The sequence below is a fragment of the Triturus cristatus genome, chromosome 4_1, assembly GCF_964204655.1.
Source record: "Triturus cristatus chromosome 4_1, aTriCri1.1, whole genome shotgun sequence".
NCBI lineage: Eukaryota > Metazoa > Chordata > Amphibia > Caudata > Salamandridae > Triturus > Triturus cristatus.
In genome coordinates, this window is record NC_140585.1 from 730603163 (window position 1) to 730627387 (window position 24225).

The window sequence follows — 24225 nt, forward strand, 5'->3', positions numbered from 1 at the left end:
TCGCTCCACGAGCATGTCGGGCAGGAGGCCGAGGGACTCGTCTGCCTCATCCGGGACATCCTCTCAGGCGGCTGGGGGCCTCCGCAGCCGGTCGCCGCGCCCGCCGGACCCTTCCCTGACCCCCCTCATCGCGCCTGTGGACCTTTCTGATCTTTCCCGCAGCCCGGCCATTTGACTTTGGGTGGTCATCTGTATTGGCAGCAGCTCTGGCGGCCCGGTCCCGCGGCTGGGGCCTCCACCACGGACCTGAACTCAGCGGATCTCCGCTCATGTGTAGTAGTCTAGGCCGGAACACTTGCATCCGTACCTCTGGAGGGGTCCACCACGCTCTTGACACCCGAGCGCTTCGCTTGGGGCTTTTGTAATAGTTGTTGAAGTTAGGGCGACAGATGCTTCAGTTCTCGAAGTGTAGGGTGGGGGGTTGGGGGTTGAGGGGTGGGTTTTGTTGGATGTTCCTCCTAGGGAGGGTGGTTCTTTTAGTTTGGATCTGGTTCTTCCTGGGTGCGCTGCACCGCAGCTTCTTGCGAGCGTTACTGCACAGCTCCGCGCTGGCTCACACACACGATCTGCTGCCGCCCGCTCCCGTCTTGGCACCCCTTAGCTGCCTCCCGCGGTCGTTACTGCAGCGCTCCACGCTGGCTCACACACACGGTCTGCTGCCACCCGCTCCCAGCCTGGCGCCCCTCGTCCCCCCCGTTTGCCTGTCTCCTGCCCTCCCCATGGGACCTGGGCGCTCCTCCTTTCCCCCCTGCGCACCAACGCGGCATGATGTCCTCCTGGCACCCCCGGGGTGGCTCCGATCCTGCGGCGTCCCAATGCGCCCGTTGTATCCATGGCTGACGTAGCTCCCAGGGCGCAGCTGCGGATCCTGTCCTGGAATGTGAACGGCCTGCTGGATAGGCTTAAGCGCACGGCGGTCCTTAAGTATGCTCAACGCGTTGGGGCCGACGTCCTCCTCCTTCAGGAGACCCATCTCCTTGGGGAAAAATGCCCATTCTTGGCGCGTTATGGGTACGACCGGGTGTGGCACTCGGGGTTTTCCCGTGGTTCCCGCGGGGTGGCGGTCCTGCTGCGTCGTTCCTTCCCCTTTGTCCTTCAGAGGGTGGCCCGTGCGCCCCATGGAATCGGGATTGTTATTTGTGGTACGCTGGAGGGTCGCCCGGTCAGCTTCCTTTCGCTCTATGTGCCTCCCTCGGGATTGTCGCAGGCTTTATCCCACGCCGCCTCGTTGTTGGAATCTCTCCCCGTGGGCGCTATTGTGCTTGGGGGAGACTTTAACGCGGTCTTGGCCCCACAGCTGGATTCGTCGGGACCGATTTCGGACTCCCGCGCTGCACGAGCGAGACAACTGGCGGGATGGGCTGAGGCCCAGGGCCTCTGTGACGCCTGGAGGCTTTGGCATCCTCACGATCGTCAATACACCCACACTTCAGCCGCTCACCACTCTCACGCCCGTATTGATGTGATTTTTGTCCCTCCCACCGAGTGCGGAAGCGTCCAGGATGTCCGCATCCTTCCCAGGGGCATTTCGGACCACTCGCCAGTCCTCCTGGGTCTGGGCCCCCCGCCTCACGCGGCTAGGCCGGTGTGGAGGTTCAGCGCCTGGTTCCTCCAGGACAAGACCTTGCGTGAGGCGGTTAGCACTGAGCTTACTCAGTATTATGGTGCCAACGAGGGCTCGGTTTCGTCGGCGGGCACCCTCTGGGAGGCTTGCAAGGCAACCATCAGGGGGACGGCCAAGGCACATGTGGTGCGGCACCGCCAGACACAGCTGCGGCAGCTTACTGCTTGCGAAGCCCGGGCGTTGCAGCTGGAGCAGTCACTCTCCGAGCATGAAGACCCGGCGGTGGACCGACAGCTGCGGCTCCTTCGTCAGGAGATTTGTCAGCGGTCCCTCGAGGCGGCCAAGCTTCTTTGGCAGTCCTCGGTAGCGAGGGTGTATGGCTGGGGTGACAAGAACGGCGCACTGTTGCACCGACTGGCCACTTACCCCAGGGCGTCGCGCATCATTCCGGCGATTACCGACTCTTCGGGGGTGCTCCAGTCCTCCTCCGTGGCGATGGCGGCGGCATTTGCCCAGTTCTATTCTCAGCTCTACCGACCGCGTGCAACAGACCTTTCTCTGGACGCCCTGCTCGCGTCCGGGAACGCCTGCCTGGCCCGGCTTCGGCCGGACGAAATGGAGAGCCTGGAAGCCCCCATCTCCGTCGAAGAAATCGGGGAGGCAATCGGGCGCACGTCAGCGGGGAAGACACCAGGACCGGACGGCTTTCCCCAGGAATTCTTTGCGGCCTATAGGGACACCCTGGTCCCGCGGCTGAGAGCTCACTACGCGGAGGCGCTTGAGAGGGGTTCCTTCCCCCCGGAGACTGACCTGGCCACGATTGTGGTTTTGCCCAAATCCACGCCGCCGTCCACCGATAGAGCTGCCTACCGCCCAATTTCGCTCATCAACACCGATGTGAAGCTCTATGCGGCGGTCCTGGCCCAACGGCTGAGGCCCATGTTGTCGACCTTGGTCCACCCGGATCAATGTGGCTTCATGCCCGCTCGGGGCACGCGCCACTGTCTGCGCCGTCTCCACGTGGCCTTGGCCCACCGCCATCGTCTGACCCCGTACCTCGCTCTACTCCTCGTCGACTTCGAAAAGGCTTTCGATTCGGTGGGGTGGATCTACCTCTTCGACGTCCTGACCCGCATGGGCTTTGGCCCTCGGTTCGTGGGGATGGTGCGAGTCCTCTATGCCCAGCCCCGTGCCAGAGTTTTGGTTAACGGTGCGTTGTCAAGGCCCTTTCGGATCGGCCGGGGGACGAGGCAGGGTTGCCCACTGTCGCCCCTTCTCTTCGCTCTGGCGATGGAACCTCTGGCCGCCCTGATTAGATCTGACCCCCTCCTTCGGGGTTGGGAATGGCCTGGCCTGGAAGCCGACAAAATCGCCCTCTATGCGGATGATGTACTACTGTACCTTGGGGACCCAGCGCGCTCCGGGCCACGTGCACTATCCATTCTGAGCCGTTTCGGCCGGGCGTCGGGTCTCTCCCTCAACCCGCGGAAGTCGGTCCTGGTTCCATTGCACCCATCCAGGGAATGCTTTGACTGGCAGGAGACCATCCCTCTGTGCCGCTTATCATTTCAATATCTGGGCATCTGAGTCTCCCTCCTCCCGGAGCTGAGCTGGGCGCTCAACGTCGCCCCCCTGGTCAAGAGAGCCAAGGTAGACTTGGCGCGATGGCAACAGCTGCCCCTCAACCCGCTAGGGAGGGTCGCCCTCTACAAAATGATGATCCTTCCCAGGTTTTTATATGTGTTGCAAAACACCCCCCTCTCCTTTCCGCGACCGTGGTTCCGCGAACTGGACGGGATGGCGACGAGATTTCTCTGGGGCGAGGGGAGGCGGCGGCTGGCTCTGTCGACGTGCCGCATACCCACCTTTGACGGGGGCCTGGGCATGTCTGATCTCTACCTCTACTATATGGCCACCCGCCTTCTGGTCATTCACGACTGGTTTGGGGGGGGTTGGTCCGACCCGGCCTACAGGGTGGAACTTAACGGCTTGGGTTTCTCCGATATCCAAGATCGCCTGTACGGCGCCCCCATCCCTGCTTCTTGCCCGGACATCACCAGGGCTGTATTCCTGTCCTGGCGAGCGGCGCTCCGCCTCACCCGATGGACGGGACGGTTGACCCGGGTCACTCCCCTGTGGCACGGGACGTGGTTGCGGGAGGTCACAAAGCTGGAAGGCTTCAAATCATGGGACCTCATTGGCATTTCCCAGCTGGGGGACATCTGGCGGGGAGGGCGGATGTGTTCCTTTTCAGAGCTGCAGGCGCGTTTTTCCCTCCACTCCTCTCAATTCTATAGGTACCTCCAGCTGCGCCACGCCATACGCACCTACACCCCGCTGGACGTCCGGCTGCCAGATCACAGCCCGCCGGAGGCTCAGGTCCTGCTGGGCAACCTGGGGAGGGGGGGCATTTCCAGGATTTACCGCTCCCTCGTCAACTGCACCCCTACATCCCTTGCGGGCCTTAAGGAGCGCTGGGAGGGGTGGGTGGGCCCCCTGGATGAGGCCGATTGGCGGGACGCCCTTATGGCCCCCCGCTTGGTGACGGCCTCCGCTAAGCTGCGACTCATCCAAATGTATTATCTCCACGCGGCTTACCTCACGCCGGCTCGCCTTCACCGTGCGGGCCTCTCCGGGGACGCGGCCTGCCCCCGATGTGGTTCCGAGCCGGCAGACTTCCTGCATATGGTGTGGTCCTGCCCTGACCTGGAGGGGTTCTGGAGAGGCATTGAGACCGACCTTACGGAGGTCCTGGGGTGGGAGGTGCCGCACGACCCCCGACACTCCCTGCTGGGCATCACAGATGGCTTGGATGGCACGCGTTCAGAGCAGCTGTTTCTCATGACGGCCTTGATGGTGGCCAAGCGCGACATTGCAGCGGCATGGAAACAACCGCTGCCGCCAAGTGTGGCTAAGTGGGGTGCTGGGGTGGACTGGTGCGTGGCGCAGGAGCGGACTCTCTATCGGGCACGAGGTTGCCCCAAGAAATACCGTAAAGTTTGGGGGAAATGGCTAGGCAACATACTTTAGTGGGGCGGTTGGGAGGGTGGGGGGGGGGCTTCTGGGGGCGGGGGGGAACGGGGTGTGCTTTCTAATGTATTGCTGTGTGGTACTGCTTCGGAATACCAGACTGTTTCTGTTGTTGTACTGTTCAAAACAATAAAAACTTGTTTATCAAAAAATAAAATACAAGCAGCGATCTCGGAGTTGTGGTGGGGGCGGGCTGAAGGGGTAGAAAGAGACAGCACAGGGCGAGCAGGCCGCCACAAGCAGGAAACAAGATGCAATGGAGAAAATGAAAGCATTGTCCTGTGTTTTTGGGCAAATCACTTAAAATACAAGCAGCAATCTCGGAGGGTGGTGGGTGCGAGGTGAAGGGGTAGGGAGAGACGGCACAGAGCGAGCAGGAAACGAGACACAATGGTGAAAATGAAAGCAGTGATGGGGTGGGGATAGACGGCACGCAATGTGACTGGAACAGCATTTGAGCTTATAAATGTCTCCATGTGGCAACTTTTAAAAAATAGCAATGAAACTACATCAAACATGCTGTGAAGGGCTTGTGGTCAGGGCTGCCAACTCGGGAGTTTGAGTCCCGGCATCAGCTCAATATCCTGTGATTTTGGACAAATCACTTAGAATACAAGCAGCGATCTCGACGGGGTGCAGGGAGAGACGGCACAGAGCGAGCAGGCTGCCACGAGCAAGATACAAGATGCAATGGCGAAAATGAAAGCTGGCAAGTCGTTAAAAAGCGCACGACCTCCTAAGTAAAACAATAATTACACCGACGATTCAAATGCTGACCGAAACATGAAGCACAGTGTCCGTGAAGCGGGCGCTGTGCTGATACACACACAAGCTGTGGCAAACAAGAAAAAAAATAGTGCAAATAACGGAACCTATATAAAAAAAAAGGGTAAGACCACGAGTAAAAGTGGCAGTCTCCTGGGGAGATTTGAAACACAAAAAGGCGGGACCAATTAAGCATGATGACCAACCAAATGCATGCATTTATGAAGGGCATGAACAGGAACGAATGGATAAGATGGTAGGTGTCTCAAGCCACAGTCTAGATTACAGCATGCCTCACAGAGCAGTGCTAGCGCTTCCCCGACTTGACCTAAAAAATTAGCGAATTTCACGTTTCGAAATTTGGCCTTCAAATATTTCACCCATCCATAATATTTAGGGCAGAGTTTTAATTTCCCGTTCTTCTGTTTTCCCCTTTCCTACTAAAATGTTAAGATTTGTGGATGGAGCTATGGAGATAGTTCATTGTTTTCTAGCGTGAGGGTGAAAGTTAAAGTAAATAATCTGGTTTGAGGATACTTTCTGACAGAGGTATGACAACGATTTACGTTATGGTAGTGCTTCCCTTTGTGATTCTGTAATTTCGTATGAAAATATTAGAATAACATTTGAGAAACAAAAAAAGAACTATCCAGTTCTTGGGGGCACAGTGCAAGAGACCACTGCAGGTCAAACCGGACTCCTTTGTTTGATCATGTGATGTGCTAGATGTAGACGAAAGGATTAGGTCTGTTAGACTAATTCCACAGAGGTACGAGCGTTATGATCCACAGTACATAAAGGTGTGGCGAGATTACTTGTTGCCGTGATCCCTGAAGGTGAGATGTTTGGATTGTCAGTAGGGGTGCTTCAGCCCCATTTTGGAGATGGTAAACAAGCGGTTATCAGTAAAGATGAAATTATGTTCCAAATGTGCTGACACCCTAATTTGGAGGATTTGTTTCTCAAATATGAGATTTCTGTGACCAGTCAGACAGATTCTCCAACTCTGCATTAGGTTTATTTTTTTTGTAGTGAGACATTGACATAAATTACATCTTGTGGGATCTGACTGAATGAGACAGAGCTGATGACCAGTTTTATTCATTGTAGAATGAGGGCAGATCAGGGATACTATGAGGGCTGGAAAAGGTTTTAGCTGTTCTATTCTCTTGGGTATGAGATCATGCTTGTTAGTGTAGTCCTTTTAGAGTAACCAATGGTAGGTCATCGCACACCTGTAGAGATGGATGAGCAGATGAGTAGCTGTAAGCCATCCGGTCATGATAAATCCAAAATGTGACATTTGGCTTGAGTTTGCAACTCAGGATTTCAAATAAAATTCTTCCTGGCAAAGCAGGGTTTGTTTTTTTCAAATGGCCATAAATCCTTGTTGAGCCCTGTTTTGGCGTGAATGTCTGCTTTGTTGCTGAGAGGGACATTTTTTAAAGGAAGTGGTCCTTCTTTTATCGACTAAAATGTTAGCCAGGGTAATAGATGGAAGCAGGGCCATCCCATATAAATAATGGAGCAGGGCATCTGTCTGGGCTTTGCTGGCTTTCTGCATCACAACATATGTTTGAATGTTAGGGATCCTGGTATTCCGAAATCCCGAAGCTCGGAAACTTTGAGAAGAGGCGGCAGAGACTGTAGTCTGCTTCCAAGTGAACGAACCCAAGGTTGGTCAGTCTTCCTCCACATGTAGCCGTTCTTGTTTTGTCTGCAACCTGTGCAACAGGATATGGAGACATTCCGTGAAAATTGTGAGGTGGGTAGTATGAATACTTTTGTAGCAAGAAGTTTTCTGTCTCCGGATTCAGTTTACAAATGCATATATTGTTAGTTAACTCCTTTGGTTTGTTAAATCCTGAAGATCTGTTGGGTTTCTATTTTACCTGCAATGAAAATTTGTCTGACGTCCCTGCCAGAAATAATTGAGCATGGCCCCTCATTTGAAGAAATTCCTTGTAGGCACACATTTACTGTCACCAGTTGAATATATTAATAATAATAATAAAAATAATTACATTGCTGCATTGCATAGCTACCTCATTTGAGGTGTTCCAGTGCTCGGTACCGAAGCCCACCCGCCAATGAACAGTCCTCAATCCCCTCTAAATCCTGAACTGAAGAACCATGTTTTACGGTTTTTTTCTGCACATTTCCTCTTACTGGGCCTGCCGAAGTATTAAGGGCAGAGAATTCCACAGTTTAGGTGCTAAGAAGCCTAAAGAAATTCCGCCCATCCATGCTTTCTTCTCTCTGGGCACTATAGCCAGCAGCTTCCCTGCTGTGCCACTATCATAGCCTGAACCACTGTTTTCCTGGATTCTGGACGCACATAACTTTTCTCAACATTTTCAGAAGTCCAAAGCACTTTCCCGCCATCGCCAAGGTTTGGTTGTCCAAGGACAATTTATCATCCACCCAAAATCCCGATATATTGATCTTGGGTTTCGCTTCTGGAACAGGGCCCAGCTCCTTGGGCCACCAAATGACCTCTGTTTTTCCTGCATTAAGTTTCAAACAGTTTAGGTCCATCCACTTCACGACTTCTGCCAGGCAGAGGCTTAGAGACACAGCTGTCTAGGTAGTATTTTTTGACAGACTTATAGTAGGCTGAGTGTCATCAGCATGTGTCACAAACGAGAACCTAAAGCCCTCAATTACCTCTGCCAACTGGTGAACATTCACGTTAAACAAGGTTGGGCTCAATGAGGAACCCTGTGACATCCCTTGTTTCAATGGGAGCATCCTTGACTGATGAGGCTTCTGTACCACATGAAAGTTGCGTCCTTGCAGAAAGGACTCAATCGATCACAAGGCTATGCGTGCTATCCCACAACTGCTGAGTCTCCCTACAGAATGTTGTGACACACTGAATCAAATGCAGCACTAAGATCCAACATCAATAGCACTGCTGAGTAGCCAGCGCCCAGAATTTGGCACACTTAGTCTGTCGCTAACAATAGGGCCGACTCAGTACTATATGTGGGTCGGAACCCAGATTGAGTTCTATGAAGCATGTCATTGCTCTCTATAAAAGCCGGGATCTGTTCATTGACGGCTTTTACCATGATTTTAGTGAAAAGTGGAAGCAGCAAAACCATACGATCAATCCAAGATAAGCTGGATCCAGTGGCCTGATTTTACTGACTCATATACTGCAGTTAATTCTTCTGCATCAATTGGTCTGAAACTATACAACCTAGTACAGTCCTCTGACCGTTCGAACCCTATAGTCACCTAGGGGCGTCTCTAGCTTCAGCCAAAAACAAATTGTAAATGTTGGCAAACTTATGCGAAAAAAAGTACACCAGCATGTTGCACCCTTCCTCTGTTGGAATAGTGGATGCTGAAACAATGCTTAATGAGGAAAGAGACTTCACCACCCTGAATAGCTCACAAGTGGAGTTCAAACATTTAATAGATTGCAGAAATATTTTTTTATAAAGCTTCAAATGACAGTGTTAATCTTTTGACATTTTGCTTTATTCATTTACTACAGAAAAGTTATTTTTTATGGCAGAGAGTACCTTCTCTATCATCAAATATGGACCGTCTAGGTTGACACTCATTTATTTATTGATTTAGGAGTTTTATAAAGCCCTACGCGTCACTAAAGCCGCTTCAGAGAGCTGAGAAAAACAGGAAGCTACATGATTTATTGTGCAAGAGATTTAGAGTCCACCATAATGTGTAGGGTGAATTTAAGGCACCATACTGAGACTACTCCTATTAAGATGTAGGGTTATCTTTGGTTCAAGAAATTCCTTAAAACTAAACTTTTTACTCGGGTTTCAAAAAGGTCACATTTCAGGAGTTTCCTGGACCAAAGATAATCAGCTTTCGACCAGAGATGATGGCTGAGTCTGTTCTATGCCTCTGGATTCAGGGCCTCCAATGATTTTCCGCTATACCAGAGTTTCCTAAATGTTTGCTAAGGTAAGCTGGGAAAGAGCTCATGTTTCTGGCAGGATCATAGTGACATAAGTTTTTCTAGATAACCAGAACATCTTACCATATACTTTGCGCATAATGGGCATTAACATATACTTGTGCATAATGCAGATCCGGCCACAGCATTGAGACCGGACTGGTGGCAGTTTTCTGACACCATCCTCCTGTCTTTAGATGCGGGTTCTCCTGCCATGCTAGTGCTGCTGGACCTGTCAGAAGCCTTTGACACTGTTTCTCATGACATACTGCTGTGCAGACTGCGTGAGATCGGTGTTGAGGGCAATGCCTTACTATGGATTGCGGACTTCTTAGTTAGCCACACTCAAATGACCATGCAGGGCCTTTTAAGGCCCGCTCCATCTCGATAGCCAAAGGGGTCCCTCAGGGCTCTTTGTTGAGCCCGACGTTGTTTAACATCTACATAGCCCCCCCCCCCCCCCCGCCCAGATTGTTAAATCATGCGGCTTCAATGTAATGTCATATGTGGATGACACACAGCTGAGCATCTCATCTGGTCAGGATTCTGACGGGGTAAAGCCCCAATTCATGGACTGTATGAGTTGGATCACTGCCTGGATGACTGTGAATTATCTTCAACTCAACAGTGGAAAACAAAGGTGGTACTGTTTGGCAAAGCTTAGGACTTCTGGGCCCCAGACTGGTGGCATTCAGAGTTGGGGGAGGCCCCTCCCCCAGGCTTGTCATGAAAATCTAGGTGTTAAATTATATCAGGCTTATCCATGAAGGATCACATCTCAGCTACCTGCGGGGCATGCTTGGCAACCTTGCAGCTACTGAGGAAAGTCTTACCTTGGTTACCATCCTCTGCAAGGTAGACTCTGGTTCAGGCCTTAGTCATAAACTACGGCAATGCTTTGCTCTTGACCATGAATGATTGATACCTTATTGGCCAAACTCCAGGTTGTGCAAAACACGGCTGCATGCCTGGTCTGTAATCTCCCAGCATTCTTCCCATTGGTGCCGTTACTGAGAGCCTAACACTGGCTTCTGGTCAGTAAGTGCATCGTTTTCAAGATCTGCCTCACCCACAAACCTCTGATTGGTGGAGCCCCTGCCTACCTGAAGGGCAAACTGTGGTGTTACTGTCCTGCACGAATGGTTTGATCAAACAATAAGGCACTCCTGATCATTCCCCACATTCGTACTTCCAGATTTGGTGGGAGAGCTTTTTCCTTTACCGTCCCATCTACCTGGAATCAACTTCCGTACCATTTCTGTTGCAGCTCTGACTTTGCCAAATTAAAAAAAAAAAAAGACTTCTGAAGACCTGGCTGTTTTAGGCTGATGTGTTTCTGTGGTGGCGTAGTGCTGAGATATACCTTTGGGTATGATTCGTGTGCTATATCAAGTGGAAATAATATAACGTAACAATGCAAATTCTTTTGAACTTGATCTTGGAATCAATGGAGAGCCATTGGTGGCTTTCAGGGTTGACTTGACATGGTCATATTTCCATAGTTGGAGGCGCAGTCCGGCTGCTTGATTTTACAATATTTGCTGTCTGGCAATCATTTCTCTTAGGAGGCTGATGTAGATCACATTACAATGGTCCAATCAGGCCATGACAAGGGTACATACAAGCTAAAATCAATGGTCACTTTGGAGGAAATGCATGTTTCTTCATTAACGAGTTGAATCTTTGTGTGTGCTAGTTTGTGGACTAAAAGTGAGGACCGAGTCAAAATAAATACCCACATTTCTGACGAACAGAGAGAAAATAGTGGAAGGGCCCAAATTCGGTGTTGGACCTGGCATCCTTAGGGTGGTCTTTTGCCAGGCTTGTTGCCTTTTACCTCTTGTTGTTGCTGATTCTTTTTGTTAGCCATAGGACTCTGAGCACTTTACCACTGCTAACCAGTGGTAAAGTGCATGTGCTTGTCCCCTAAACATGACTGGTGTATACCTGATTGGCATATTTGGTCTACTGGTAGTACCTTGTAAAGTGGTATACTATATACCCAGGGCCTGTACTTCAAATGCTACTAGTGGGCCTGAAGCATTAATTGTGTCACCCACATAAGTGGCCTTTCTCAAGTCTGCCACTGCAGTGCCTGTGTGTGCAGTTTACTTCCACTTCGACTTGGCATTTAAAACTGCTTGCCAAGCCTCAAACTCCCTTTTTATAACCCATACGTCAGCCCTAAGGTAGGCCCTAAGTAACCCTAAGGGGAGGGTGCTATGTAAGTAAAAGGTAGGACATGTACCTTTTATGTTTTACATGTTCCTGGGAGTGACAATTTCATTTTTCACTATTGTGAGGCCTACTCCTCTCACATGCTAGCATTGGGAATTCCTTAATACACTTTTAAGCTGTAATTCCGGATCAGAGAGGAATAGCTTTTTCCTGATTCATATGTTAGAAATGGGAATGATAAATCCTACTCACTGGTGAAGTTGGATTTTAATATTACTGTTTTAGAAATGCCACTTTTAGAAAGTGGACATTTCTCTGCAGTTACTGCACTGTGTGCCTGACAGCCTGTCTTCAGTACACGTCGGGAATGGGTGACCGATCACCTTTGTGCATTCTCTCTAGACAAATGCAACACAGGCAGGATAGGTGTGTCTAAGTAGCCATCTACATACATCTGCATTCTGATGGCCTTGCCTGGGCAGAATGGAAGTGAGGGGCTATTACCTCACTTGAATTGGCAGTGCCCTGTCCTCACACACAGGACTGATTACCCTCCACAGTTAGCCTGGCAGACAAGACTGGGTTGAAAGGGATGACTGTGGACTTCAGAGAGCTGCTTTGAAGTCACCCCCACATCAAAGGCACTCTTGGGCATAAGTATTGGGTCTCTGACCCCCCTAAAATCAGACTCTTATTGATCTTAAACTGAACCTCTGTCAGAAGGACTGCTGTGCTGTTTAAAGGACTCCTCTTTGTCCTGCAGACCTGGAAGGCCTGCTTTTCACTTGTGTTGCCCTGCTTCTCTCTGACTCTGCTGAAGGAGAGCTGGACTCTGCATTCCCTCCAAGTGATCTCCAAGGGCTTGTTGGCTTGGCCTCCTGTTGCTTGAGACTCATGGATATCAAAGTATCTTCCCCTCCTCCTCTGCCTGGCTCAGTGGAAGTTGTCCAGATATTTGCAAAATGAATTTCAACGCATCTCCTGTCTGTGTGTAACAGAACCGGTGTATCCACCAGTTTGCAACATCCGCTCATCGCGTTGTAACCACCTCTTTGCCTTCAGAGATTGAGCCATCACTGCATCTTGGTGAGATCAACGCACCCCCTTGACTGCATGGAAGAATCCAGCACCTTGCTCATCTGTTGACTCTGGCACCTGTCTTTCGGAACTGACGCAGTGCCTTCAATGCGAAGGGTGAAGAACCACGCATCTCGTTGTTTGCGATCAGAAAAGGCACCTTGTTCACCGGGGCCTGCGTGGGTCCTGTGGCCTGCATGCACTTCCTCAAGGTCAGCCCGACCTTTGCCTTTGCCCTAGTCCAGCACGACCTAAAGTAACCTTTTAGGCACTACTTGCTTCTAAGCGCTTTATTGCACTTATTCTTTTAAAATTCAATATCTTAACTTCTATACATTGGATTTTTTGTCGTCTTGGTCTTCTTTTCATAAATCTGTGTGGAGTCTTTTTGTGGCGTATCCACTGTGTTACTGTGTGTGTGTTGCACAAATACTTTGCACATTGCCTCTTTAGATAAGCCTTACTGCCCTGTGCCAAGCTACCAGAAGGTGAGCACAAGTTATCTTTTAGTGTGTATCCTGACTAGAGTGGTGGTTGCTGGCTGGTCTGGGTGAATACCTCAGTCAACCATGAATCCCATTTCTAACATGGTGTCTAGATAAAAGGGAGAAACTCTGAGTTTACCACTGTTATGATTAGGATACAAGCCTTTGATCCATTTGATGGTTCCAAAGTAGGTCCAAAAGTGATACGAACCTGCCTGGAATGCAGAATATCCACATTATATGTCTGCAAAAACAATTAATCCAATTTAAACTCATGTGTATAATCAGTGACCAGTTTGAAAATATGGCATGGCATGCTTTGGACTCGGTGTGGCATTCAAGTGACAGGGAATTACATTTTTCTCTGTGTGTCACAGAGTTAAGTACACTTTTCCTCTCAATATACACTGATCTTAAACCGTATTTGAACTCACTTATAAAACTATAAAACATCTAATTTACCTATTTCTCAACACCTCTATAGCATCTCCATCCACAACACTAGGCTGATTTTCACAGCCTCAACTCAGAACTTAATCCACAGATCACCTTGACAATAGTTGTGCAGGATTTGGGTTAAACATGAAAGGTTGATGGTCAATTGATCATGAAGCAGACTTCTAAACATTATTGCTTTCAGGGATGGTGATTATTTCTTTACAATTTATTCTAGTTTTGTGTTCTGTTTAATTATTTTCTTATTGTATTTCCTACATAAAAAAATAAGAGCCAATCTCCTTTCTTCTTCCTTTTTAATTTGGGTATAATTTTACTTAAGGGAGGCAACATACTAAGTGTTTATGCTGTACTGGATGATTGTTTCGCTGTTTGGGAATTCATTGTATACATTTGAGTTCAGAGTAATCTTTTCTCATTGTAGTCACAAATCTGAGAAACAGAAGACACAGGGAATCTTCTGTAGAAGTTTATTTGGCCCAAAGAAAACAATGTGATTGACTCAGGTTATGAAGGTGCTACATTTTTTTGGTCTATTGTCTATGGTCAATGCTTAGATTGTATTGTATTGGAGCATTTGTATAGTGCTTCATACCCCAGATGAGGCTGTATGGTGTTAACATTCTCATCTGATCCCAGGTGCCCTTTTGGAGGTGTGGTTGGAAGGGTGTGGTTTGTTGTATGTGTGAGATGTCGTTTGAGGTGCATGAAGTTCAAAGACCTGCTCCAACATGGCACACAAGCGTGGAAAAGATGGCAAAAGTCATTGAAAATATGATAAGCAAATGCCTAGCCACTCACCTCACTCACAACCACTTCCTCAACAACTCAGACTAGTCGGAAGTAGTAACCTTCAGTAAAGACACCTCACTCTGGGACTCATCCTCGGATTAGCTATAGGATGCCAACTCACCATGACTGGCCAAGTGAATGCAGTCTCTGTCTCCTGCGTTCACACACTTAAAGTGCTCAAGAATATCTTCGAATGGCTCCCCACAAACAGTCTCAGAACAGTCATCCAAACCCTCATTACCAGCAAGCTGAACTACTGCAACACGCTGTATACTGGAATCAATGCTCAACTGAACATAAGCCTCCAGACCATCCAAAACTCTGCAGTCAGGCTCCAGCTCACCTCCCACCCCACCCCACACTCACATCACCCCCCACCACACAGAGCTTCACTGGCTGCACAACAGAACCTCCTCAGTTCTTGACGTCCACAAGAAATTAAAGACCTATGCTCTTCACTTAGCTCTGAACCTGGCTTGCACCATACAGCTCCTGCTTCAGCACGAGGATACTGTTCCTGGCGAGTTGTTTGCTGTACAAATAGATGTAACATAACATAACATTTTGCAGAGATGGAAGATGTATCCCCAACCCCTTACACTATAGAGTACAATAATGTGTTCAGCATTCCACCATCAAAATCATATATCAAAGGCAAATGGGCTAGAGATAAATGGCACACCAAGGCATAGATTGCAAAACATTATTAATTTGGTGAATACATGGGCACATTATGGGATATATTGTCTTTTAATAAGTGATATTTGGGGATATGATGCCATGACTAGCATATGAGGAATACCTGGGCACCGGATGAATTCGACTGGCAACTTGATTGGAATACTTAGTCTTGAATGCAAATAAAGATAAAAACACTACTTTTAACTTATTGCCAATTTAAGGTTCAACTACCAGAAACAATGTACACATCTGTGAAATGTCCTGGTCTGATGCCAAAACCTGACAGACAACCCAGCAACTAATAACTAAAGGAAGGTCATCCATACAAGCCAATGGCAGAAGAGGGCTGACTCAAAGCCTTTTTCTGTATCATATATGTTTTTTACCGTATGTTGTGTCGACAGATCTTGCCTGGCAATTAAACCTGTTTGTTGCCATACTTAAGAGATATATGTCAAGTCACATTGTCTATAACATAGTATGTTATTCTGACATTTTCTTTAGAATTTTTGAAGCTAAAAAGTGATGGTTGCTCTTGCTAAATAAAATATTGCTCCCCCATCCCTGGCCTACATTCATCAGTCAACTAGCTATATAAGCCTAATAACGATGTGAAATGTGAATGCATGAACTGGTTTTAGGCTGAAACCACCATTTATCAACTTTGGATCCCCACCACATTCCTCATGTCACCAAGAGTTTGGACTAGTAATGATTACTTCCTAAAATCCCCCAGGTTCCCATCCAACAGTCAGGCTATTTGACCATTTTATTTCCACTCGTTGTAATGTTAGTAGACTCTGGTCCAATGTGGATTGGCATGTGGTATTTGTGAAGAATGAAGAGAGCCATTATATATATAATGTGAAGATCTTCTACTACGCGCTCATTTTTTATTTGAAATTGTTTTTTATTACAGCTTAACATTCTTCACACCGAGCTTGCAAAACAGCTAGCAGATACAATGGTCCTCCCAATAATACAGTTTCGAGAAAAAGATCTTACAGGTAAAAATATTTTACATTCTTTGATCACAGTCATGTAATTTCGGTGCTTGTTTCATAGAATAAAAACAATATCATACTTATTTTTGCAGCTGCTTTATGTAATCAGTTTTTTAAAGCAATGAGTTGAGTGAAAGGGCATCCAAAATTGTGCTTAGTGCTTTTAAAATCTGCACAGTTGGTAGAGCTTCACATATGTTTTTTTCTCAACTTGCCCTTATTAGAAATTGTTTTGTTAATTTAAGAGTAGAGGAGGTATCCCTACCAACTAATAAACACACCCTCGTTAGCCACAACGCGGTCTAAGATAATCTCTGCTCAAACCGTGGAAGTAATAGAACAAGCAGCAGGGAATTTCATAGATAAATGCTTACTAAGTTCAGGAAGTATTAAACAGATTTGAAGTCGAGAACATCGCACAATAAAATACCCAAACCAAATTCGAATAATCAAGAACAATTCAAGCCAAAAAGATTTACAGGTGACTAAAATCGGATATGGGAAACCTGAGAAATGTATTCTTTAATATGTCAAGGCAAAGTTCCAACAAACGTTTTTCCTTCATCCCCTGTTTCTGCTGAATTCGTTTTTGTTGGCATTAGGACTCTGTGCACTTACCTCTACTAACAAGTGATAGCGCTCTCTCCCTCAAACATGGTAAAATTGGCCTAGACCCAATTGGCACATATAACAAGTCTCTATTAAATGGTACCACGTGTAACCAGGGCCTGCAGACTAAATACTAGTGGTGGGCAGAAGCGCCCATTGCGCCACCCACTAAAGTAGCACTGCAAAATATGTCTCAGGCCTGCCGCTACAGTCTGTATTTCAGTTATAAACTGCTATTTCCACCAGGCAAAATAAACCTTTTGCCAGGCGTAAGCCTTCCTTTTTAATACTTATAAGTCCCTCCAAAGTATGCATTAAAGACTCTGAGGGATTGGGGGCTCCTGTATCTCAATATTCGGGTGAAATCATTAAATAACCCTCACCGCTGGTCGTATGGACCTTTGATGGTTTACGAAGGAAAATGAGGAGCAAAAAGCTACATAGACAATACATTGTTAAAGATTTATTATTGAGTCAAAAAAGAGATTTAGTTTGAGTTAAAAAAAAAAATGTTTTACATCTTTTAAGTTTTCATCTATTTAGTTATTAGTTATTAATTTTAAGAAAGAATAGAATGTGTGTTGAGATCATAGTCAAATTAGTAATAATACAATAAGCATGTCCCATAAAGAAACTCCCTATTCTAGATAGAATTTGGATTAAAAAAAGAAAGGTTTCAGTTCAGAAACCCATATATAGTTCTGGTGAGAGAAAGATCAATGCGTAAGCACAAAGCCTTTGCATTACAGCTGGAAAGTATCATTTGAGCTGCGCATTTTCAGTAGTCCTTGTTTCACACCTGTTCTAGCATTAAAGCCCAGCTCCTTGTTCCACCTTCTTGTACTTTAGCATTGGAGTATCCTCCCTGAAAAGAGAACCATTAGCATCTGGTTTAAATTGTCTGTGTTTCTAAAAGGAAAAGACAATTTAAGGTTTCCGTGAATTTTTTAAGACATGTGCTTGGGATAACTTGCACAGCTATCTTGTCCCTTCCCTTCAGGAGATTTGTTGTAGCGTCGTGAATTCTTGGGAAGGATAACTCTTGAAAAATACATCATTGGATTATAGGCATTAAATATGTTTTTCTTGTATTGATTTTCAATTAATACAAACATGACATTCTTAAAGATACATACCTATTTATAAGAATATTTATTATGTTCAATTTGAAGAACTCAAGTGGGATCGGGAAGTAAAAGAAAAGTGCATACAATTTGGAAGTTTCATAATTAGAATTTCTAGAACAAAATACTTGTTAAGTTGAAATGAATAGAATGAATCTAAAGGTTTTCATTGGTCCCTCTCTGTAGTAACACTTGTAGTTTTAATCCTCCTATTAATAAAGGATGTCCAAAAATGTATTACTCTAATGGTAAGGTGAAGCAAATCCTGCAAATCAATATTCATGTTCGCATGGTAGGGCAATAAGTTACCAGCCGGCCTTGAAAAGCATATAGCATTTTTAATACGTTTTCCTACAGATGCAAAATGGGTTAAGCTCCTTGTAAATAAATGACAGTCCGTGTTTCGAGGATCGAATTTGCTTTTTCACTAAAGCTTTCTCGAGAGCCGATGCGGAGTTGTATTGCAGGAGAGCTCCCTGTGTAATGAACGGTATGAACAAGAGTATCTGATCTATGCGGCTAAAAAAACACAAGTTCAGTCTTTATTATCCAAGATCACTAAAACTATTTTTGTTTCTCCCTCAGAAGTTAGCACTTTGAAGGACGTGTTCGTACTGGCTAGTAACGGTAAGTCCAGTCTCTGCCTTCCTTGTGCAGTAAGCCTTGGTCCACTGACATCATTTCCCTTTGCTCATGGTCATTTGTTTTCGGCAAGCCTCGTCATTCCAGGGATTGCCTTGTCAAGTTCTGATGTGAATGTTTGAGTTTTAATGGACTCTGCGCTGCTTCTGGGTTTGTCCCCCATACTGCTACTGTAAGGGATTCTAATGAAGGGAGAGAGACAAAGAAAAAGAGTGTGAGAACCCTGCATCGAAACATGTTACAACACATCTGAAAGTATTACTCCCTTCTCCAAGAATCCCTGAGTGGCCGCCAATGGCGTAGCAACGGTGCCATCGGCACTAGAACAAGCAAGGAAACCGGCCTCTATGGCTGCTTTTTCAGTAACAAAATACATCAATAGTTAGGTTTCAGTGGGCATCTGTGGATGCACACAGTAGCGGCCGGCAGGGATCGCGGGTGGGGAGGCAGGCACGGGGTCGCACTGGAAGGTGGGGGTCGTGCTGGGAGGGGGAGGGTCGTGTTGGGAGGCGGGGTCGTGCGGGGGGATCAATAAGAAAAAATAATATTAATTTAAACCTACCTTTCCCCGGGCCCAGGTCCCGCGTCTTCACTGCTCCTGCTCTCCTGCCTCTGACAGGAAGCAGGCAGCCAGGCTCCCTCGCCTAAGTCAATCACAACGCTCAAGTGGAGCATTGTGATTGGTCGGGCCGCCGCCCAGCCAGGGGCTGTAGGGGATGGCATGTTCTCCATGCAGTCTGCAATGCAGCCTGCATGGAGATGGGCAGAGTGCGCATGACTGGTTTGGGCGGCCCAAGAGTGCGGACCAAACAGTCTATGCGCACTCAGGAGTGGGCAGACCACTCCTGCCCTACCCTGCCCTGCCCTGCCCTGCTCGGAGAGCAGAGTAGCCCCGCCCACCTGCCCTCCCACAATGCGCAAAGAAAGATAAAAGGGTAATAACTAAAAGTTATTACCATTTTATGTTTTGGCTTTCTCGCACTACGAGAACACAGTGGGGTGACGCTCCTCCGCCCTAGTGAAGGAGCCACCACTGGGTCCACAGTGCCACTACACCTGCTGCTCTGTTGATATCTCCGCAACAGGCTGGAGGGCCTGTTCCGGGCTTGGATGCAATTATGTCAGCTCTAAAGTGACCCAGTGGGTAGGCAGTGGCACTGTAACCCCGCCGAGTCTTTCCTGTCCATGGCTGTAGTATTTGTGAACTGGATTGATTCCATCTGTGGCCCACTCAAAGCTCCGATTTCAAGAGCCTTCACCCCTGCTAGAGTCCCGCTTGGGTTCCAAACTTCCATCCTCTTATACTCAATAATACTTTGTTGAAAAGGTGCTAAGTCACTTTTCATTATGGCTATAACTTAAGGCTGTGTAACCTAGACGTATGTGTGTATGTAGTGTGTAGCAGCAAAGTTAGGGGGGTGTGGCCCCAAAGTTGTATAGGCTATTAGAATCCAGGCTTGTCTTACAATCATAATAACATATGTTTCTATGTATCGAGCTTCATGTCACATTTCTCCTGTTTCTAAGCACTGTAAATAGGAAACCTCTCTATTTCCTCATTTAATGATGCTAAATTAACTGACCTCAGAAGGATGGAAGGCTGGGCTGACATTGCTGGTATTTATATTCATGACCTGATAAAATCAACAGACAGATGACAACAGTGAGTGTTTTTGCTCAATGACCCATTTTATTGGTGAAGTGCAATCGATTCGGAGTTGTACACTTGCTATTTATCAATCAATTCATCCTGGTTTATAGGGGAAGTCGCTCTTCTCTGTAACATCTGCTTCTGTTTAATTCTGTACTACACGCTGAACTGGGCTAACACTTCACATCTGACATTGCACAACATCTTGTTGCAACTCGAAGGGCCCGATGAACAAAAGGATGGTCGCCAAACGTGGTTGCATGTTGTGCAGTGGCTTTTTGCAACCAGTCTTTAATTTTGAAAAGTGCCTATGTATTAAAAGGTGTAATCAAAAAATCTCCAGTCAAAACAAATCGCACAATGCGAATATTAATTATGCAGGTTGCTACTTTTGACTTCACTTAAAGCACTTGGATGCTGCTGGCCTGCAATGAAGAGCAGACCACGATGCTTGTGTCAGGCATTTGCGTTTCCAAACAGGAGCCTTTTTTATTTTTAAGGCAACCAATGCTCCTTAACAGAATGAGTGCTGCCTTAAAAAACATAAACATTTCCCCTATCCGAAGAGACCGGTGGAACAGGCAGTGGTCCCGAGATCCATTGCCTGTTCCCCCTGAGACCACCCAGCTGGGAAGCTGGGCAGATTCTCCTTTCTGAATCTGCTACCACCTCCTGTAGCATTCCATTCCAGTGGTTTGCAACCAATAACTCGTTTCATACGGAATCTTTGTTAGGAGGGGGTGCCCCATTCATGCCCCATCCTAACTGAGATTCCGAATTAGTGAGAAAATATTTTTTTGCCTTTCAGTATTCCTTTCCCAAATGGCAAAACGTGTTTAGCAAATGCTAAAAATGTCATTTTGCAGGTGTAAACGCTGTGATTTTGCTAATTGCAGGGCATGCAACTGCAATATAGTTTAGTAGAAGCCCTACATTTGTAAAAGGCAGAAGGATTGCTGAACTCTGGAAACAAAATGAATCTATCTCACAAGCTTTGGATATGTGTCATTATCACCAGTTTAATGCTTCTGTTTTTGAATAGTTCAGTGTGCTATACATGTGTGTGCATATGGAAGAGAATTAAGCCTCATTTAAAATAAAATAATCAAAAACCTCGTGTTAAAACCCGGTAACCCTAATGCATGCAGTAAAACCTTCCAGATTAGCTATGATCAAACTTCTATATTGTGCCTACTATGCAAAATGTAACAACAAATGCACCTAACTGTACTCCAAACAAGACTAAACTGCCAATAATGTATCCTGGGTACCTCCTAATCCCTTCCCTAATCCTCGTCCCTTTTTTATTCCTTTTATTTCCAGAATCTTTGTTTGTTATCCGTGTTTTCCCTTTAAAATCGAAAAAAACGTTTCCAAAGGTTCAATACATCAACAGTTAGAAATCAATTTGTTATCCGGAGCTTACTACACGGCATTTGGTCCCTGCCACTCGCACTCAGAGTAAAAAATGAAGTTAAATGACTTTATTTTAACTGAAGCTTTCCACATGCACCCGGCTCCAATAACTTGAAGTGCATTCATCCAGTCTCTTTCATAAATATGCTAACATTTTAGCATATATACTTCATCCATTTATGCCTGCAAATATAGAATCTTTTCAGTAGGAATTGGGAACGGGGAGAAGTTTTTTCCCCACTGTAGATGGACCAGTCAGTCCTCTTCCACAGCGGCATGTATCCGGTGTGAGAGAGCTTTTTAAAATTCATGCGTAAGCGGAGTTGGTAATACATAAATATGGTCATGTTATTATAGTCCATGATAGTAACAGGTTCGTATTATTGTTCTCATCACCAGCACATTTGAATTATCCTGTGGAAAAAGATGATGCAGTTCTCTTGCACGCCTGCTACTAAATATAACCCTCAAACATGATTTCTCTGTAGAAAGTCCAATTTCCAGCCTAACTAAATATAATGATGTACACAAACAATAAGCCTCATGTTTGTCTGTCTCTGGCACATAAGCATACCACATTGTCCATTTTAAATTTAAGTATATTTAGACAAAGTGTTTGTTAAATAGTAATAGCTATATCGCTATATATCCCATGTCAATAGGGTAAACGGTGGGGTCTGAATCTGAAAAAAGAAATGGCTTCTGAGAGATATCCCATGTGAATACACTTCATATTGTGATTTGTAACTCTCTACAATACATTTCTCAATGGTGCATTCTATCACATTTGCTGTGTTTTTATGACCTCTGGTTCTGTTCCAGATATTATTACAAGTGTAGTCAAAATGCTTGGAATTCAATATTATCATATAAACAGGAGATTTTAACTTGCATGTGGGTGATCCATTAAACATCAAAATTCCAGGTTTCCTATAATCTTTAGACATCTTCAGGCTCACCAAATGGTCACCCTTTCCTGGGCTGAAAGTGACCAGTGACTCCCCCCTATGAGTACATTATTTAGGACAGCTCCATAAGGAATGAGCAAGGCCTTAAGTGTAATCATTTGTCCACAGGCAGCTAATAAAGTTTCCCCATATATGGAGAGATGGAGTACTGTCTAAGCAGATTGAGACTCGGACTTGCGGCAGCATTCTGAGCCATCTGTCTCTTGTTGATGAGGCCAGCTGGAACCTCTAGATAAAGAGCATTTGCTTAGTGTAATCTAGAGGTTTCTAGGGTGTGTACTATTGTCTTGTGAGTATGGGTTCGAAGCAAAATTAAAGTCTTCTTTAAGGATTTTAGTAGGGTAAAACGAGAAGCCGTGATGGCTTGGATCTGGGGTTTAAAGGAAAGCTCTTGGTCAAATTGTATCCTCCGGTTCCTCACAGTGGTGGATGGGGCAGGGGGTTCCTCATGGTCCTTCGGTCATGTCTGTGTATCTCTAGTGTAGGACTGAATTAAGCAGCTTCTCTTCATTCAAATTGCCACTGCACTCTGACAACCTTGAAATCTCCCAACCAACACTTCATCCACCTAGTGGAAAGAGAGCATCAACTGAGTGTCGTCAGCTTAAGACACAATGAATGAATGCCCCAATATGTTCTCTAGTGGGGAAATACATATATCGAAATGGGTGGCTCTAATGGCCAACCCCTGTGGGACACCATGTCACAAACATTTGTTATTAGATGTTTATGGAGAAAGGTGAACAGCTTGCGATTTGTCAGACAGAAAGGATTTCAACCACTTGCTGGCTAGACCATGTACACCGACCTCTTCCAAACGCTGTAATAGAATTGAATGGGACACAGTGTCAAAAGCAGCAATGGTGATAATATTGATACTATTAACACTCCATTCTTATAGATCATCTAGGTAAGATAGGAATTGGTGGAGCGGAGTTAGATCTGCTTAGCTCTTTTCTCACCAACAGAGAGCAGTCTCTCTCCTTTGGAGAATTCACGTCCAATTCGTTCTCATTGCCCTTTGGTGTCCCTCAGGGGTCATCGCTGAGCCCTATGCTCTTCCATATGTATGTTGTTCCCCTAGTTAGGCTCATCCGCTACTTCAGCTTTTCAACAATTTCCTATGCTGATGACCCCCAACTTGTGGTGTCGATTTCCAGCGATGCTGGGGATTTTTCGCAGTGCTTCAACATCTGTTGGATGAGAGTCAACTGCCTCAAATTTAATTCGGGAAAACCGAGGATCTCCTTTTTGGTAAAGATATTTCTTTTTAGAACCCCATCTTGGTGGCCGAAACATCTGGGCCCCTTTCCTCTCCCGTCCTAATAGCTAGGAATTTAGGAGTGATCTCTGATGCAAATCTTACATTTGCAGATCAAATCAATTAGCTCTCATCCTCTTGTTCCGTCTTATTAAGAACTTTGAGAAAAATCCTTCCATTTATCTCTTTTCACCTTCAGAAAACATTATTCACTGTGCTGATACTTTCCAGGTTAGATTACTGTAACACCCTTTATCTGGGTATTCAACAACGGTCTATGAACAAACTTCAAATATTACAGAATGCAGCTGCCCTCTCCTTAGGAGAATAGCTAAATTCAAATCTGTTTCTGAAACATTAGTAGAGCTCCACTGGTCTTTGGTCAAGAAGAGAGTAGCCTTTAAGGCACTTTGTATGGCATACAAATCTTTCTAATACAGGTCCTTACTACCTGAGGAAGAAATTCCTATGGTAAACATCCAGTAGAGCTCTTCGATCTGCTACATCGAAAACTGTGATAATTCCCTTATGCATCATAGTTTCTTGGGGTGGCACAATCTTTCTGTACTCTACACGTAAACCCTGGAA

The 24225-nt window shown here is 46.2% G+C and overlaps 1 protein-coding gene across 3 annotated transcripts in view; it reads left to right on the top strand.

The window, feature by feature from the left end:
- The window catches only part of APPL2 (adaptor protein, phosphotyrosine interacting with PH domain and leucine zipper 2), a 668813-nt gene that overhangs the window by 398518 nt on the left and 246070 nt on the right, over window positions 1–24225 (top strand). For 2 of the 3 annotated variants that reach the window (XM_085653220.1, XM_085653222.1), the window contains exons 5-6: window positions 15882–15969; window positions 18285–18326. In XM_085653220.1, the coding sequence (XP_085509346.1) occupies window positions 15882–15969; window positions 18285–18326 (130 nt within the window). The remainder of the gene's footprint in view (window positions 1–15881; window positions 15970–18284; window positions 18327–24225) is intronic. The other variant, XM_085653221.1, reaches the window with a different exon arrangement.